This window comes from Ctenocephalides felis, unplaced genomic scaffold (genome assembly GCF_003426905.1).
Source record: "Ctenocephalides felis isolate EL2017-DRISC unplaced genomic scaffold, ASM342690v1 CF-g0.4_SCAFFOLD_01886, whole genome shotgun sequence".
Taxonomy (NCBI): Eukaryota; Metazoa; Arthropoda; class Insecta; order Siphonaptera; family Pulicidae; genus Ctenocephalides; species Ctenocephalides felis.
Window position 1 is genome coordinate 19,181,041 of NW_020538040.1, and position 21,567 is coordinate 19,202,607.

The window sequence follows — 21,567 nt, forward strand, 5'->3', positions numbered from 1 at the left end:
GAGCTCCAAAATGACCAAAAAATAATGTTGATTAATCAAGACTTCCATAAAAAAGTACCAAATATTGAAAGAAGTACCAAATTTGTTGATAGATTGATCAAGTTTCTTAATAAAAATAGACTTTTTACGAAATATCAATCAACGAGCTCCAGAATAACCAAAAAATAATGTTGATTGATTAAGACTTCCATAAAGAAGTACCAAATATTGAAAGAAGTACCAAATCTTTTGATAAATTGATCAAGTTGTCTAATCAATAAAAAAGACTCTTTACGAAATATCAATTTGCAACGAGCTCCAGCATAACAAAAAAATAATGTTGATTAATTAAGACTTCCATAAAAATAGACTTTTTACGAAATATCAATCAACGAGCTCCAGAATAATAACCAAAAAATAATGTTGATTGATTTTAAGACTTCTTCATAAAGAAGTACCAAATATTGAAAGAAGTACCAAATCTTTTGATAAATTGATCAAGTTGTCTAATCAATAAAAAAGACTCTTTACGAAATATCAATTTGCAACGAGCTCCAGCATAACAAAAAAATAATGTTGATTAATTAAGACTTCCATAAAGTACCAAATATTGAAAGAAGTACCAAATCTTTTGATAAATACTTTAAGTTTCTTGATAAATATAATAGACCTCTTTACGAAACATCAATGAGCAAGCTCCAGTATAACCAAAAAATAATGTTGATTAATTAGGACTTGCATAAAGAAGTACCAAATATTGAAAGAAGTACCAAATCTTTTGATAAATTGATCAAGTTGCCTAATAAATATAATAGACTCTTTACTAAATATCAATTTGCAACGAGCTCCAGTATAACCAAAAAATAATTAATCTGTTCAATCTTAGATTGAAGCCATATATTTTTCATTCAAATTTTCAGAATATTTCAGTCAAAAACTCCATATTTAAAAATAATCTTAATTTGAGCAATCGAACTCCGTAATCTCACGTTGATTGACAAACTGCAACAATTATCTTTTCTCTTTCATTGTAAATTCAAAAAAAAATTTAGCATAAGATAATTATCACAATGCATATAACCATCAATCGATCTGGGGGCCCCGCCTGGCCTATTTTAACCTCAGGTCAATGCGGTACTGTGCTCGCCATGTGATGCAACTGATCGATAAGTAATAAATTCTTGGGACTTGTTTTTTTGTTTTGTCTATTGCCAAATTTATTACGTAGAACATGTGGTACATATTAGACAGAGAAGTTCAAAGGCCCCTGATAAATAAAGACGTAAATCTAAAAAAGGATCTACATATTTACATTTGGAAACATTTGCCGGTATTAAGGCCAACTCCTCCCCTGGTTTTAAGAATATTTACATTTTTATGTAAGGGGATTAATTCATTAAGGGGGTATTCTACTGTAGAATTTTGAAAAAAACGAAAATTTTTTTTTTCATATTTTCAAAGTTTAGTTATTCAAAAATATGTCATTAAAAGGATTTTTCAAAATTACTATTATTTCCTGAGTTATATCCGTTTTAGTATATAGCTATAATGCAGAGAACTCAGTCAAAAATTTTACGTTCAATTCTTAATTCTCCGTGGTACGTGACAAATGAGACCATTCACAGCGACCTCAATATGAAAACGGTGCAATTAACGTTTAAAGAAGTTAAAGAAAAATATAAGCGCAAACTGGACTCACATTTGAATCCTTCTATAGTTGACGTTACTCAACCTTTTGGCATTAGGAGGTTGAAACGACAATGGCCCCTAGACTTAGTCTTAGATTAGGTCTAATATATCATACTAATTGTAAAACTGAGAAGTTCTCATTGGAGTTCTTCTTAGGCATCACTCATAAATTTTGTCATTTTAGCTCATAGGAATCTTTATGTATTTCTGATTGCTAAATAAAACTGAGTTCAAAAAAAAAAAAAAAAAAAAAAAAAATATCCGTTTTAGTGATGTGACCTCGGTTCGGGTCCGACCGAGTCTCAAAACTTTGAACGCGTTTTTCTCGGAACTACTTTTTTCGAGCTGGCGGTAAGGATATCTCGAGTTCTAATGAACCGATTTACTTCAAATTTGGAGAGGATCTTCTCTATACATCGCTTTATCGCATGGACCTTTCCCAAAACTATAACTTTTCATTTAGTATTTTTAAAAAATTCGGAATTGTTAAAAAAAACATGAAATTTTTTTTTTCAAACTGCCGCCATTCAAACAAAAAATTTTGTTTAACTTATCCAAGGTTCATACGATAGCGGCATCTATAATAATTAGGAATCCATCTATTTTTTATGTTTCGGATCACCAGGAGGGTTGGAATCATGTACGCCAGGACACCCTCTTTTTTTTTGAGCCCCCACTTTGACTGCTCATAACTTTGTGAATTCTAATTTTTTTTCTTTAATAATTTTTTTTATGTAATAATGAAATATCAATAAACAAATGATAAAAAAATCGATAGTAAAAATATTATTTGTTTCCTTTATACAGCGCTTCAAAAACCGGGCAAAATTCATGCTTCTACAGTAGAATACCCTCTTAATCACGTGAGGTTTTTAGGGGAGTGGGCGTTTGACAAAAAATCACGAAATATCACGTGGCGGAGGAAGGGGTATGGTAAGATCTCACGTGTATTTATTTTTTACCTGATTTTTAAAAATTATACACGTGATGTTTGGAGTTTGATGTTGGTTTTCTAATTATACACGTGATGTTTGGAGGGGGAGGGGTGCTAATTTTGAATATCACCACGTATCACCAAGGGGGGTCTGAAAATCCTTGAAAAATCGATCACGTGATTAATGGACGCCCCCATTAATTATAAAGTTGGATAACATACGTAGAATCGTATTCTAGAATAAAAAATACATATTTCTCAGAACAGTTAAGGTCAATACTATCACCCCGTTTGGGCTTGACGTTAAGTTCTGGGACACCATGTATATACTTATGTGTGGGTGAATTTGTACCGATCAATTAACACTAATAAATATTTCAATACAATATGTCGATATTACCGCATACTACAATATATCGATATATATGTACATGGAATGTAATACCTAATAAAGTAAAATTTATAATGAAGTTTTTCAGGTATTAACACAAAAAAGTCTAAATTTGTAACCTTTGCTTTATAACCACAAGATTTCGGATTCAAACCCGGCGCTACGTACATCATAGTATCAAGCAGTAGTGATATCTGTTTCCGCTTGAGAATATAGATAAAAAACTAAGACAAACAAAACATGATCAAATTTCAATATATAAAATGATAATAAAAATAACGTCAATATAAAAAAAGAGATCCACATAAAATAATTATGATCATACTAATGTTTTAACCATTGACACATAGTACAATTTATTGAAATAGGTATTTAAAGGTGAAAAAATAAGCACGAATCATTAAACCGAATTATTAAATATTGTCTTCTACACTAACTTTCATTGGAGATAATAAAAATTATAAATATAATGATAATATTCAATAACAGGACCACATTAGCAATTTCAAAAAAAATATTTCAGTTTAAGTGTTAAAGTTTATTTTTTAGGATACGCAAGTAATTAATAAATACATTTAAGCTTCATAAATAATGTCCTTATTAACTGTAGAACAAGTTATAGTAATCGCAAAAAAATCGAAAATATATGTGTGTGTATATCTTTACGTTTCAAAGGTTTCTGAATATTTTGGCATACCTTAAAAAATGGATGTATGTGTGTCTCTGTGTGCGTGTATATATGTGTGTGTGTGTGTGCGTGTGTGTGTGCGGATACAAATTTTCGTCGACGATTTCGAGAACACCGGTCAACCGATTTGGATAATTAAAAAATAAATAATAATAATAAATAATAATAAATAATATCATATAAAAATAAATAATTTTATCGAGATTTTAATATTGTGTACACAATTTGTGTCAATTTTTTGTGTTCCGTACCAAGATTTTTAATTTTGAAGTTTTTTTTATATGGTTCAAATAAATGTCCTCGACATTTTCGACAGTGTGGAATAACCGATTTGTATGATTAAAAAATCATTCGGTTCGTACTTGATCGCAAGGCGTTTTTGCAAAAGGCAATTTTGCCGTTTCGGAGGTATGGAGCGTAAAGGGTAAAGGGTTTAAAACGGTTATGCAGTTTTTGAGGGAATTGATTATCCGATTAGATTAATTCAATAAACATTTTGCTTGAGTAGGTGGTGTGCAAAAAATGCATTTACAGAGAATTTAGTAATTTTGCAAATTTAAAAAAAAAACAAAGTTTTCAAAAAAAAAGTTTCAAAAAATTCAAATTTTCGTAATTTTTCATCATTTTTAAAAATAAACTAAATTTTGAAAAACTAAAAAAAATAATTTCTTACAAAAATTTGAAAATATTTCGATAATTTCAAAAATAAAATCGAATATTTTCAAAAATTTTCAAATTCTCAAAATATTTAGAAAAACCTTTTTTTTAATTCCAAAAGAAATCAAACTTTTAAAAAAATTCAAAATTTTGAAAAACATTCTAAATTATCAAAAAATCAAATTAAAAAAATATGAACAAATAACTTGTAAACATACACATAAGTTGTTTATTAAATACGCTCGTCGTCCAAATTAATAAGCACTTATAAATTTACAGTATGTATTTATAATAAATAATCTATTTGAAAATATTGAAAACAATTATTGATTATTTTCATTCATCAAATATTTAATCACGGTACGGGAAGTTCTAGCAATTTGCCTTAAGGCACGATGCCATGCACCCCACTAGTTTATATGTAAAATACGCCTGATCGCGTGGCAAATAGATAGACATTTTCACAGTTTTACTATCAACATATAAGCATAAGATAGCGCTACCCAAAAGTACAATAAGGAACACTGGTTGCAATTGATAAAAGTATTTATTCACATGAACAACTGATACCTCTCGGAAAATACATTAAATTAGCATGAAAAAAAAAACAAACCCATAAACCCATAAACGCAAATGATTAGCGCTCATATACAAATCCAAAATCTTCTCCTTTCGGAATTGCCAGAAATTTAGTATTGTCTGATTCTGACAAGTGCAGTTTGCTCGTGCCATCGAACATAGATTATCTATTGCTATTTACCATAATGCAAACTAAACACAGTGCCCAATAAGGCTATTTAGAAAATAGTATATCACTTCTGGTAGCTTAGATACGTTGTCATTATAATTTAAATGTAAACATAATAAAATATTGCCGACTCTGTAACTAATAGAAGCAATGCTTCAAAGCAATTGAAAAATCATATCAATGATTAAAAACTTTTATTGTAAATAGAAATATCAATGAAAAGAATTATACATGCTTAAACGTATTTGAATGATTTCATATCATCAGAATCTAGTTGCGGCCACCACTCTTCATTGACCTTGTTCATATGAACTCGTAGGGTCTTTTCCCCATGCTCGAAATACATACAAGAGGAATGCACATCTCGCCAGAGTTGGAATTCGTATTTCCCCAGAACCGCCTCATTGCCTCCACCTCTGTCCAGGAGTCTTATGGTGGCTTTGTTATTTTCGATAAATCCGTCTATTATGGGGTTGATCTGCAAGTCGAGCTTCATATGGAACTCCATGAAAATGGTGTCCTTTGTCTGGCCCCAACGATGTGGAGTCAATTCCGACATTTTATTATCAATTGTTTCCAATTTCTCTTGATTCAAGAAATAATAAGGTAAAATACAGTGATTGTGTACTAATTAATTATGAGTCCTTTTTTACGACTGACAATTAGAATCAGTTGTTTTAGTTGGCCTACTTGGATTTCGTATTTATCCATAGAGAATATACAATATAGATATTTCACTTTCTGAATTTTGACGTCCAGAGAAAACACGGCGCTGTTATCGCAATTATTTAATTGCTCTGGACATGATTTCAAATTAACTCGTAGTTGCACCAAACATAGATCTCATAACATTGCCTCCACCTCTGTCCAGGAGTCTTATGGTGGCTTTGTTATTTTCGATAAATCCGTCTATTATGGGGTTGATCTGCAAGTCGAGCTTTCATATGGAACTCCATGAAAATGGTGTCCTTTGTCTGGCCCCAACGTGTGGAGTCAATTCCGACATTTTATTATCAATTGTTTCCAATTCTCTTGATTCAAGAAATAATAAGGTAAATACAGTGATTGTGTACTAATTAATTATGAGTCCTTTTTACGACTGACAATTAGAAATCAGTTGTTTTAGTTGGCCTACTTGGATTTCGTATTTATCCATAGAGAATATACAATATAGATATTTCACTTTCTGAATTTTGACGTCCAGAGAAAACACGGCGCTGTTATCGCAATTATTTAATTGCTCTGGACATGATTTCAAATTAACTCGTAGTTGCACCAAACATAGATCTCATAATAAATCAAGATCTATGGCACCGAATCAAAATGATTTTATTTAGATGGAAACAGTATAATATACAATTTTTATATTTATACTTGTTATATGATAATACAAAATAAGCAATTAAATCGAGTTGTAACAAAAATACTAAGTGATTAAACATAAATAACACATGTAATTTTTCTTTTTTTGAGGTGGTATTCTGGTCTAGAGTCATGAAGTTTACGCAATATTTGACAGGTCGTAAAAAATAGGCAAACAATATTGTTACGAGATGTTTTTTTCGGGTTATTAAATAATGATTTAAGGTTATGAAAAAGAAATAAAAATTAAAAATTGTTATAAAGTTTTAATTCTAGAAGGTGAGAAAGTGGGTGGCCTCAAAAAATTGACATACCCATGATTTTAGCTCTCGAAATAATCTGAACGAAATATATATATATATATATATATATATATATATATTGTATGATTCTGAATTTGATGTTGACATATGTATTAACAAAGTCTAATAATCGGGCATAACATCAATAAAAAACTTTTTATTGATTTGGTTTTTTATTGATGTTATGCCCGATTATTAGACTTTGTTAATATATATATATATATATATATATATGATAAAAATGTTTCTTGGGCATCCATCCAGTAATTAAAAAAACAGTTTTAATGAAAAATGTTTTTATTTAGAGATCATACGTTTCGGGTCTTGATTTGACCCATCTTCAGTGCATACAAATAAATTTTGAAAAATAACCCAAAAACAACAGAATTGCAACGAAAAAATAAATATAAAATAAAAAATTGATAAAACGTCGAGTTATGAAAATTTAAAAAAATTGTAAAATTAAAATAAATAATATATTTTATTATAAAAAAGCTTTTTCCAAACGAACATGTTGTCAGTTTGGTATATGTATGACATGTGTCAAAAAATTTTTTTTTCAAAAATATAAATATAATAAATACAATAAATTTTTCAAAATGTATTTGTATGCACTGAAGATGGGTCAAATCAAGACCCGAAACGTATGATCTCTAAATAAAAACATTTTTCATTAAAACTGTTTTTTAATTACTGGATGAATGCCCAAGAAACATTTTTATCATATTATTTCACCATCTGAAAAAAAACTCTCGTTTATATATATATATATATATATATATATATATATATATTCCGAAAAGAGAAGCTTTGTATGTAAGCGCTAATCATTAGCGTTTATGGGTTTATGTTTTTTTTTTATATGTATTTATATGTATTAAAGTCTAGTAATCGGGCATAACATCAATAAAAAACATGAATTACCACCAAAATACCACCTCAAGAAAAATTACGTGTGTTATTTATGTTTAATCACTTAGTATTTTTGTTACATCTCGATTCTATTGCATATTTGCTGTATTATCATAGATTAACAGGTATAAATATATAAATTGTATATTTCACTGTTTCCAGCTAAATAAAATCATTTTGATTCGGTGCCATAGATCTTGATTTATTATGAGGTCTATGTTTGGTGCAAATACGAGTTAATTTGAAAGCATTTCCAGAGCAATTAAATAATTGCGATAACAGCGCCGTTTTTTCTCTGAACGTCAAAATTAAGAAAGTGAAATATCTATATTGTGTATTCTCTACGGATAAATACGAGATCCAAGTACGCCAACCAAAACAAGTGATTCCAATTGTCAGAAACAAGTGAAAAAAACAGGACACATAATTTATAAGTATACAACCACTGTTTCTTATCTAATTATTTCTTGAATCAAGAGAATTAGGACACAATTGATAACAATATGTCCGAGCTGTCGCCAAACCATTGGGGCCAGAGCAGGGAGACTCTCTACATGGAGTTTGAGAAAAAGCTCGATTTGCGGATCAACCCCGTCATAGATGGGTTTATTGATAACAATAAAGTAACCATTCGATTCCTGGACCGAAGTGGAGGCAATGAGGCGGTCCTGGGGAAGTATGAATATAAACTCTGGAGGGATGTGCATCCCACTTGTATGTTTTTCGAGCATGGGGAGAACACCCTTCGGGTCCACTTTATCAAGGTGAAAGAAGAATGGTGGCCGCAACTAGATTCTGATGATATGAAGGAATTCAAATACGCTTGAGAATGTATTATTCTTTTTAATGCTATTTCTATTTTTAATAAAAGTTTTGAATCATTGATGTGATTTTTCAATTGCTTTGAAACATTGCTTTTATTATTTACAGAGTCGGTAATATTTTATTATGTTTATGTTTAAATTATAATGACAACGTATCTAAGCTACCAGAAGTGATATACAATTTTTTAAATAGCCTTATTGGACACTGTGTTTAGTTTACATTATGGTAAATAGCAATAGATAATATATGTTTGATGACACGAGCAAACTGCACTTGTCAGAATCAGACAATACTAAATTTCTGGCAATTCCGAAAGAGAAGATTTTGGATTTGTATATGAGCGCTAATCATTTGCGTTTATGGGTTTATGGTTTTTTCCGTGCTAGTTTAATGTATTCTCCGAGGGGTATCTGTTATTCATGTGAATAAATACTTTTATTAAATGCAATCAGTGTTGTTTATTGTGCTTCTAGAGTCAATTCCTTGCTCAGCATCCAATTCCGAGAGTGGAGCTGATAGTTCCGGACTTCAAGCAGAAATCCGACTGGGCCGCCTACCAAGCAGGTAACCTCAATGTTTCCTTAATATACTCAATTTTACAAAATCATCGGATTAGCTATTGAATCAAAATACAATAAGTTAATCTGAAAGGGTCTAATCAACCCACATCCCAATCTTTCATACTGATATCAGAGTATTGTATAATTTGAATTCAGATACATATATCTATACATATATACATGTACATAAAGTTGGTATTTTAATATAAATAGCACCCTACATACTAAAATATGTTTAACTTCCCGTAGGGTAAGTTATAGTAATCGCAAAAAAATCGAAAATGAAAATTTTTGCATATCTTCACGTTTCAGAGATTTGTGAACATTTTGGCATACCTCAGAAAAAATGGATGCATGTGTGTGTGCAGTATGTATGTATGTTTGGATACAATTTTTCGTCCACGATTTCGGGCGCACAAATCCTCAGGTGCTAATGTAAACTTCTGAAGTGCTTTGAACGATAAGATGGTCACTGTATATTTTATGAGCGATAAAATATATAGTGATTATAATTATCTATTTGAAAATGTATAAAAAAAATTGTTATTAATCATTCATCAGTATTTATTGATAATTCTGGTACGGGAAGTTCTAGCAATTTGCCTTAAGGCACGATGCCATATACCACTAGTTATTCTATGATATTGCCTAATTCATCAATGATAAAAATATACGAAATATTGTAAACACTAAATGGTTATATTTAGTTACATTTTGTTATATTTTTAAATATTTTGTAATGCATTAATTTTTAAATTAAGTAAAACAAATACATTGTGACGCTAATGAGTCTTATATTATTTACCTTTTATTTGAATATTTATTATTTTGACAGCCGGATATATTCAGATGAACAAGACATTTATAATATAAGAACATTAAAAACATATCAAATGCAAAAGTTATTCAAGGTCCATCTGACAACATTTTTTTGATTCTGTGTGTCTATTTTGAATAGTTCAATGTTTGAAACGATACCCAATAGCAGAGGAGTTAACAGTTTTTTTGACTAAATCTTTAACAAAGATTCTCAATATTTCTATCGCAAGAAATTTTACATTATGATATTTTATTATTTATATTTATTTAATATTTAATATATCAAGTTTTCTGGAAACTGATAAATAATGCTTGCTTTACGATTGCTGATAATTAGCTTACTCCTAGAGTAAGTATAATAAGAACACACACTTTTTTCCAATTTTCTTCTCAAACGATCCAGAATGACTTGAAACGTCGAGAAAATATTAGCAAGTCAAATTTTCTGGCGAAACACAATCTGCTTCGTGAGTCAAGTTACATTGATATCAAATAAATATATATAATAATATATTTGTTCAAATTCACTATCAACACTATTCACTATATAATATTGAATAATTTCAATTTAAGATGTTTGTATATTTTATTCAAATTTGAGTCAAATTTTTTATCCTATTTTATTTTTCCCACCTATTTATTTTATTTATTTATTTATAAATACTATTTTAATATTTTTTTTAATATTTTATAAAATAAAAATTTATAAAAATATATATAAAAAAAGAATAATTGGGAAGTAAAACTTCTGGAGCGACTTCCAACGTTGCGTTAAGCACTCATGGAAAGAAAAAATAGATTATACAATTGTAATTGTATAAAAATGTTATAAATTGTCTGAAAATGTTAGAAATTGTCTGAAAATATTCAAAAATGTCTGGAATGTTAGAAATTACCTGAAAATGTTACAAATTGTCTGAAAATGTTAAAAAATGTCCAAAAATGTTAGAAAATGTCTGAAATGTTAGAAATTATCTGAAAATGTTAGAAATTATCTGAAAATGTTACAAACTGTCTGAAAATGTTAGAAATTGTCTGAAAATGTTACAAAATGTCTGACAATATCTGCAAATCTTAAAAAATGTATGAAAATGTTAGTAAATCTCTAAAAGATTAGTAATTGTCTGAAACTGTTAAAAAATGTCTGATAATGTTATAAAATCGTCTGAAAATTTCACAAATTATCTGAAAATGTTATCGATCTAAAACTGTTGCAAATTGTTCTAAATTGTCAGACAAAGTTGTAAATAGTCTGAAAATGTTTGAAATTAAATTAAATAATTTATATTTTCAATTCCACATTACGAAGTTTCACTTCTATGAGTACTATTATTTTTTATATATTTTTTTGTTATTTCTATCCTTTTGTTACTTTCTAGAAAAATGCAAGATTTCCTATAAAATATTGCTTTTAACTATTAAAGAAAATGTCAAAAATGAAATTAAACTCATTTGCATTAAATTGCAATTATTATATAATGGATTGACTAAAAGAGTAATTTGAGAAAGCTTTTTCGAAAATTACGAAAGTAATTTTAGATAACCATTTTCTAAAATGCGGTTCAAATAAGAAAAGATTAAGAAGAATTTAAAATATAGCTCTATATCCAATTAAGTATAAAATAATTTTATAATCTATAATTTTATCATTTAAATTTAATTGAATCTATAATAATATTATATTAAATATATAAAAACTTAATTTTATTTTAAAATATATTCATTATATTTCCAAAAGATATAGTTTTCGTATGATATTGCTTTTATTTTGTTTTATCAATATTAAAAAAAAAACCTGTACGATTTAAATAAGATAAAACAAGATTTTTAAAGTCTATGTAAAAAATGAGACTCATCCCAGAATTTATGTTTTGTTTTCATGCAAATGACTACCAGTTAATTCCTAGATTCAAATTCTTGACTTCAGCTCGTTGTCTGTTATTTTGAATCTCGGACATTAGATTATAGATTTGCTTTTATAAAAAAATGTATAACCTTATAAGAGACCTCCAAAACGAGTTAGAGGCCTGTCTTCGCACTTACATAAATTTATTCAATGTGAGTGATAGATACATATGATATGATAGATATATGCCGTATATGTTATTTGTTTACATCGACACCGGTAACTTATTTGGATATGAATAATTAATATATATCCACATTAGTTAATAATTATTAAACACACATTTATTTTTGTGTTTAATTATTAGAAATTCTTTGCTTGTCTTTACTTATAAGCACCAAATATATTTTTTGCATTTCATTAAATGATAACCACTCATTAAAATGTATTAAATGAATTATATTCTGCTGTTATTAAAATGTTTATAAAGAAATAAAATTATTTCCAAAATTACCAGTTTCTATGTACTAAAAATTAAATATTTACGATTTTTAAAACTACATACAATTTGAATTTAAATGTATATGTTTAGAACAAATTCCACAAAAGGACCATTTATGAACTTGGAAAATACACATCAAGAGAAGGAAACGTCAATTTGAGGAAATATTGACTTTTAGGACCGAGATGTATGAAAAATTAATTTTAGTCTTTAGTATTTTAACTTAAAGTAGAAGTCATTTATTTACATTTTTTATATTTTCCAGATAACCACTAAGGATAAGTGTAAATTATATGGCAAAATAAATATAAACTATTTAAAAAAGCATTTAGAACAGATTTAACTTTGTAACTATAGTCAATAGCAATTCCTACACTTATAGATGCTAAAAACACACATTTGCAGTATTTATGGCTTAAATGAAATAAATTTGCTAATGATAATTGTATGATCAAAATATCATAAAAAGATTACAATAATTTTTTTAAAATTTTTCTTTCCACACATAAACAAAAATAAATTTTCTACGACTCTAGGTGGTATTTTGTACAAAATAAATAAAAAAAATTAAGAGTCACTGACTCATTTGCTGATTAAAATAGTTATTTGTTTTCATGACTAGAACATGGAATTTTTCATACAATTAATTTAGGTTCCTGCGCTGACTAATGTGTACTTTGTTCATCATCTCTTGAATTAAATTTTAAAATGAATTTTCAATTGCATGTGTTTTTAGTACAATATGTAATTTAGTGCAAATTACTATATTTACAGCGTTGTAAAATTTGAAATTTAGTGTAAAATAATGAAACTACAGCATTGTAATGGTAATGGCGCGGCTTAAAGTTACTTTTTCTAAACTTATTAGAACTAAAGATGATATTAGCATTTGTTATAAAACGTATTCTGATGAGCATTAATATGAATCAATTACAATATTGCAATATAAATAATAACTAAAATTTAATAGTTTGAATAGTGTAAATCAACAGAATAATCTCCGCCTTTTTACCAAAAATATAAATAGGATTTAAGAACTAAGTATTATTAGCGACATAACAATTATTTTAGCATCAAACGATTATGACATATGCCTAAAGATACAGACAAATTACGAACTGTCTGTCAACAATTTTTAATTTTTAATTTTGGCTATCAGGACTTAACGAACCTTATGTGCTGTTTTCTTAAACGACGTCGATTTTTATAGATAGCAACAAAAACGGGTGTCCTATTCCTACGTGATGAATTTCTTATTACGATTTCTGTAATACTGATAAATTTTTCTTATTGATGGAGCCGGATACCGGTGAGGGCTAATTCCGCTTGGAAACATATTGTTTCTATATTTCCAAGTGAAAACCAATGTCACTACTGCTTTACATCAGCCTGTTCAAAGGAGGTATTAAACCTCGAAGTTTTAACTGAAATTCCATAGATCTAATACGAGGGAGCCCAAAAAAACGAAAGTAATGTTTTCCTCCCAAATACCGTTCTAGATTTTTTATACGATATTTGGTTTACCAGAAATTTGTAAGTTGAATATTAGTTTTTCAAACAAAGATAATCTTTAAATGGATTTAAAATAATAAAGACATTTAATGTCAAGACATTTAGTGTAAAGACATTTAATGTCTTTAATAACCAAGTAAAAACAAACGTAAAAAATATTTATTATATCTTGTGACTTTATTACGTAAATTTTATGAGCAAAAATATATTGTATAGGCATTGCAAGCATGAACCAATAAAACTATCGCTTAATGATCGTTTCAAATGATATTTACATTCCGTCTGCACACAAGTTATATAAAAAGAATTTTATTATCTTTCTTTCAATTTAATGTCGTTGCGATTTACAAAGAATTCTAAAAAAGTAATTTTATTTAAAAAAACGACGTTTTAATTTTCTGCGCTCACATATGTGCTTAGTTTATATTAAAATAATTAATAAAGTCTAATATGAAAATAAAATAAATATATATTTTTTAACTTCTATTTAAATTACGATCTGTTCTATTATTATGAAGGCATTTAGTAATCATAATTTTGTAATTTTTAGTAGATGCCCAATTTCGCAAGGCAATCCACTAGTTGTCCCTTCCTAGTTGTAGCATATTTTTTAATATATGTACTTGAATAGTATTTTTTGACTAAAATAAATATCTAATAATTTTATAAAATAAATTGAAGAAAAAAATGTATGTAAATTCCTACATAACAATATAATAATAAAATTATTGTTATAGTCATATAATTAGGAAATTAACGATACTATAATGTGATACATTGCAAGAACTACTTGATAAAAATTAATTTAGAACTATTTGATAAAAAAAAAACAAAGAAAAAACATCTTAAATTTATTTAAGACGTCGTTCTTTTTATATATATAAAAATACATCAATGTCTATTATGAAGACATTTAGTAATTAATTGTTTTGTCATTTTTAGCAGATGGCTGTTTTGGGAAAACAACCCATTAGTTGCTCGTTTAGTTATTTCACTTCTCATTAAATTTTATTATTTTAGATATATGATTAAAATTATACAATTAGTTTATTACAAGTAAAAAATACTTGTGACATATATTATAATTTTGTCCATTTTTTGTTCATAGTATTTATGTATAAAATGAACATCTAAAGGGATCTAATTATTGTGCAATAAATAGAAAATATATATTTGACAATTCCTTGATAACATGTACTTTGCATAAAAAATTACTGTTTGTCGCATAATTAAGAAATTAAGGATAAAATTGATATTGAATATTTCTTGAAGTAAATAATTTATATATTAAGAACTATTTGATGACAAATCAAAAATCAATGCAAAGTCAAAAATAAACAAAATAAATGTTTAAATATATAAAATAACATCTAAATTGAATATGTAAGTAAATAAATATGTAAGACGTAACAAAAAATTTAATATTTTAAAATTAAAATTCCAAAACAAATCAAATTAGATCATTATTTTTGTTATTATTAATGAACGTAATATATAATCCCAACGTATAATAATAAAAATTATCTTTTGGATTAATATATTTAACACATTGGTAAACAACTGAATTTTCCTTATTAAATTCTTTGTTATTTATCAAATTAATTACTCAATGTCTTACTATATGAAAAGATTTTGGAAAAGAATAAAAAAATGTATATATTTGGCACATTATACATCGGTAATTATTTAAATTTTAATATTTCTGATATATGATTCGAATTATGCAATCAGCTTGTTACTTCATCCCATTGACTTATAATCATCAATTATGAAAAATGGAAGGACGAAAAAAACACGAGCCATCATTTAACTTAATTAATGCACATATAATGTTATTATATATCCATAACTTGTATTATAAGTTTTCGATGCCATTAACTTTTTAAACATTTCATAAACAAATAAATTTAAATATTTTTATTAACTTACTGTATCTTTAAATTTCGTCGGCGTAGACTCCTCGATATGTCCTTTGCTTAAGTGGGTATTTATATGCGATATGCCCAGCATTTTGGTAATTTATTTGTTCACAGATCAAAACACAGAATATTAATGAGTTAATTAATTAGTCTTGTTTAGAAACATTCATTTTAATTCACTGACATAAATCCAGATAGGTAACTTATTGCGTAACTACACATTTGCATTCAATTTTACATGATCTTTGAAACACAGTTCTGCTCTTGGTAACAGGTGATCAGATATTAATTAAATTTAATTTAAAATAAATTAAGAAGAAAATAATGCACCCCCAGGCGACTAGGAATGTTTAATAAATGTGAAAAAAAATTTAAAAAATCATATATAAATTAATATATAATTCTCCAGGAATTTTTCAACGACTCCAACTGTCACTCATCCACCAAAAACACAATTTTAACATTGTCTTCTAATTATGAACTAAATATTATATCACGAAAAATTCCACAATGAATTTGGTTTATCAATGTTTCAGAAATTTTATAAACAAGTCAAATTTGAATTATTTCGGTGTGTTGTTGTTTGTCTAACGATTGCGACATGAATAGATCGGTTTTATTGAAGACAACATTGGAAGGTTTCAGAACGTGTGATCAACACGAGAGTGGGGATCATGGCTAATGCATATTCATAGTATAAAATTTTATGCACATGTTACATATAGACATTACACAGATGACTTCGTACATATTAATATGCATATATGACAAACTAGAAACAAAATTGCGAAGATTTATGGGGAATCGACAGAGATTAACAGACAATGTTGTCAGTTGTTAGACTACTACTGGAAAATCACTTTTAGATAATTATTTCATGTGCAATATTCAAAGTAAAATATTAAGTTTTGTAAAACACCAATAAACTATTCAACAAGAAAATTTTTTTTTTTTTGTATATATTTCAAAATGAGCAATATACTCAAAGGAAACACTTTGATATACTCGTAACCCAACTTGAGTGCAAATGTACTCACTAAAACTCTCTTTCAAACCATTTTTTGCAAATAAAAATTTTAATTTTATTTTATAATAAGTTAATAAGTTATTTCGCACTTGGACTAACAAAAATCCGTTAATTAAATGTTAAATTATGTCTAACACTGTAAGACTTTATTCTTAAATTATTTTGAAATTGTATTTAGCACTTTCATTACTATTTTCTACAGGAGTCAGTAAACAGCCTAAGTATTTGTTATACAAAATATTTTTAGATTTTCCAATGACTATCGATTAAAATGTATTTAGGAATTAAAAATAACAAATGGTAGTTAATAAACTAACAACTGCAATAACAAATTAGAGTTTTCAAAATTTGATTCTCAAGAGTAATAAATATTGAAGTCGATGTCGTCTATCGAAGACGTTCGTAGCTAAGGATTAATGATCTGTTTCTGGTTTCAAAGCATATACGAGGTGTGTTCAAAAAGTACCCGGAATTACTAATAATTAAATTTCGCGGGTCTGGAGTGTCTGATTGTCAAAATTTTTTTTTATTGTGTTGGTATACATGCCCCTAAAGTATGATGAAATTTTCAGCTATATTCACTGTTTACTTTGTCTGTGGTAGTCGCTAAGGTTCGACGTGTTTTTCTGAGCTCGGCGATTTTTACAATGGAAGAATTGAAAAGTCAAAGAATTTGTATTAAATTTTGCGTAAAAAATGAAATAAAGTGTTGCAAAGTGCAAAAATTCACCAGATATGGCTCCGTGTGACTTTTTCCTATTCCCAAAGTTGAAGAGACCCATGAAAGGACGGCGGTTTTCCTCGATTGAAGAAAATCGCTGAGAGTGCTCAAGGACATATCAAAAAGTGAATATCAAGGGTGCTTCGAAAATTGGAAAAAACGCTGGCATAAGTGTATTATATCTGGGGGGGACTACTTTGAAGGGGACCACATTAATGTAGACGAATAAATAAATATTTTTTTAAAAAAACGAAAATTCCGGGTACTTTTTGAACAGACCTCGTATACATATTTTAGTATCCACATTTTATTACTTCATATTGTTTTAATAATCCATATTTTTAGTAGCTTTAAATATTAAATCAATAAAATATTTAATTTTTTTATCGAAATTTTGCACTTCGTAAATTATGTTTTGTAAAGGTGCGCCTCACCTCACAAACGAGTACGAACGAATATGACGTTTGTTTGAAATTTTTATTCTGTGCATATTATTTGTCATGTTCGTTTTTTAGGTGAGGCGCACCTTAATATTTGAATTTTAGCTTGAGCCAGCGAACAAAATAAAGATAAGTTGCGAAAAAATGAAAATTTTAGAATCTTTAACTGATTATTCAATATAATTATGAGAATTAAAAAAAACTCATTAGGTGTAAATGGAATTTTGCCCCAAAGCAAATTGAATTATCTTCCCGATGTGAGTAAATGAGCGACTTGATAAGAATTGAGATTTAGCAACGTCAGAATTTTCAAAATTTGGTCTATTTTAAATTTAAATGAATATTTATAAAAAAATCGATTATCGTAGGCATATTTTAGGAGACTATAAACTCTATCATCATGCAAATTTTCATCACAATCGTTAAAAAAATTCAACACCGGAAAATCGGCCAGATCGATCTTTACCATAAACTAACCAGCACTCTGTTCCCAGCTAATATATTTCAAAGAATGTCTGAATTTTTAAATCAGCTTCAGAAATATTTTGAAGAATGTTGATAAAAAATGTTGCACTTTTGTGAAGAATTTCTAAAGAAATGGCTCGGCCGATCATCTCGCAAAACTAATCAATGCGAATCAAATCGAGTTTCAAAAAATTATTATAATATGGTTAAAATCGAGACAGCCGTTTTCGAGAATGTCGACAAGATGTCAATATTTGATCACACTCGTAGTTTTTCCAATGTTTGGTATCAAACGATTTATAATGACTTGAACATCGCGATAATTCAAAATAAGCAAATCGGTTTTTCAAAACCAAACTTCAAGAATGGTAATAAATGTATATATGTAATATATTCTAAAACTTGTATATAAAGGAGCTATAAAATATAAATCAATAAAACAATTACATTTTATTATTAATTACCACTTACGGACGTCAAATTAACAGCAATTTGCTAATTAAATTATGTTTTGTAATGTACATAAAATTGTTTGGAGTTATAGTTTGTACTTTGCACCATTGGAAGAAATGAGTAATTGATAAAGATGCAAATTGAAAATTTTAGAATATTTAACAAGGTTCTATATAATTGTGAAAAATTATTAAAAAATCAATAATATTATATTGTAATATAATATAACATATCATCAAAAACAATTTGAAACCATACAACTATTTTTTAAAGAGTTTTTCCTGAGAGTATGTAGTCAAACGCACAAACGCTCGAAGACGAAAACAAATGTATGATGTACTTCATTCTAGATGTCAGAGGTCTAATTAATATCCAATTAAACAATTAAGTCATTAAATTTATATGTCTGAGAAAAAGTCTGTGCATATAAAAAGATAGACATAACTAATAATCTACTCATTTTCTAAATTTATACTAAATTTAAAAATAGAAAAAAATGTTGTTTTAAATTTGATTCGGATCTAAAAAATGACATCTAGCCAAACAGGTTAGCAAAAACATTAATAATAACTAGTCAAACTTGTTGAGTTAGAATAAACTTTAAAATAAGATATAATTTTGATAGCAACAAAGTTTTTGTCAAATCTGGCAGCTGATTTCGTAATAACACGAAAATATACATTTTATACAAAGTTATACAAAGATCTCGTTTTATGTTGTAAATTTCACAAATATCATTTTTGCATTTTGTATATTAATTTTACATTTTCATTTGTTAATGTAATATTATTTAAATTATCTTTATTCAATTCCAAATTCTACATCAGAAATGTGATAGCCAGGAACAATCAGAAGTATAAAACCGGGATGACTGAAAGCCTTAATTGCCAGACAAGACAGACCAAATTTATATAAAAAATCTTATGATCTATTTTATGTATAACAATAAATAAAAATCCATTTGTCCACTTTTTTAGATTTTGCACATCATTATTATAAAGAGCAATCTTCGGTTTTTTGATTTACTCTTTTTTGTCTACCCTTTTGTGTATATTTGATTACTAAGTAATTAATTTAATTTCTCATATAAATAACCAAGCGAATCAAAAAATCAATTTCAACATGAAACAAGCATGTCTTATTGAAAAATAAAAACAAAAATGCAAAAAATCATAAAATTAAGGACAAAGCTCCTTGAAATGAAAATTAAACGAAACGAAAATGAAAGTAAACCGATGCTCTTAATTATGCAAAATTCAATGAGGAAGAAAATGCATTTTTTAAATGTGGTAAAAATGAAAATATATGGAACCGGACAAAAAAATAAATTAAAATTTTTATAATAGATCTAAATGAGGAAGATAAACGTATGAAATTGGATATAAGATAAGAAGAAAAAATATTATATCATGGTAATTACGTTGGCTTTAAAAATTTATTTAAATTAATAACCACAATAAAAGATTTCTTAAGGATCTTCTTGAGGAAGAGAGAAATGTAAAAAGTTTACTGAGAAATAAAAATACAAATTTATGTACAAAATTTTGTGAATTATGATATATATGTTCCATTTGGGAAATTGAAATTTTTCCATATTTCAACGCACTCCAAACGAAAAATACCGAAAACAACTGATCAAAAAATTTCTTTTACTAAGGATCTTCTTAATGAACAAGAGAAAAGACCATATTAAGAAATGAAAATACTAGTAACTAATCATGTACAAAATTTTGTGAATTATGATTGGGAATTTGGCATTTTTCCACATTTCAACGAACTCCAAACGAAAACTACCGATGACAATCGATCAACAATTATTTTTTTCTGAGAATCTTCTTGAAGCATTTAAGAGAGAAACAAAAAGACTATAATAAGAAATTAATATAAGAATAATTGATATATATACAAAATTTTGTACATTATGATGTAGATATTCCATTTGCAAATTTGGGATTTTTCATTTTTCAACGAACTCCAAACGAAAACTACCAACATCAACCGATCAAAAAATGTTTCACACTGAGGATATCTCGTTGAGGAAGAGAGAAACGAAAGTTGTACTAAGAAATAAAAATAACAATAATTCATTTATGTACAAAATTTCGTAAAATATAATGTACATGTTCCATTTAGAAATTTGAGATTTTTCCATATTTCAAACGACTACAGACGAAAATAACCGATCAAAAAATTTCTTTTCTAAGAATCTTCTGAAGTAATGAAAAGACTATACTAAAAATAAAAGTAAGTATAATCCATTTATTCCCCAAATTTTTTAAATTATGATATATTATATGTTCCATGTGGAAATTTGGGATTTTTCCATATTTCAACAAACTCCAAACGAAAACTACCGACCACAATCAATCAACAAATTTCTTTTCCTAAGGATATTCCTAAGAAATATAAGAGAAAAACGAACTCCAAACGAAAATTACCGATAACAACAAATCAAAATTTTGGAATTGAACTACAGCAGAAAACCTAAAAATTCAACTGAAACTATCTATGAGTAAAATCCGCAATTACTTATTTTTGTCAACCTAATAGGTATAAATTAGTTAGGATGAAAGATTAAAACAATAGGTGTGAAAGAGTGAAAAAAAGGATTTATTTTATTACGAATATAATTCTGGTTCAAAAATAATGTAAAATAGTTCAGTAAAATTTTCTCTTTTATTTTTGTCAAAATTTATGCCACATTGAAACATCTGTTCGACTCGCCTTAACTGACAAGCAATCAACCAGTTTCTAATATTAGTTTAATGTATTTATATCTTACACTACACAGACCACAACGCTACACGTGATACTTT

General features: G+C 27.5%; 1 protein-coding gene across 2 annotated transcripts in view; it reads right to left on the minus strand.

Annotated features, from left to right (window-relative positions):
- LOC113377109 (TBC1 domain family member 4) overlaps positions 1–21,567 on the minus strand; it is an 81,991-nt gene that overhangs the window by 26,450 nt on the left and 33,974 nt on the right. Inside the window, exon 1 of one of the 2 annotated variants that reach the window (XM_026617312.1) lies at positions 15,656–16,092. The exons of the other annotated variant lie outside the window; for it this stretch is intronic. Within the exon in view, the coding sequence (XP_026473097.1) occupies positions 15,656–15,736 (81 nt within the window). The 5' untranslated portion in view covers positions 15,737–16,092. Of the gene's footprint in view, positions 1–15,655; positions 16,093–21,567 lie in introns of those variants that run through there. 2 annotated transcript variants of the gene reach the window in all.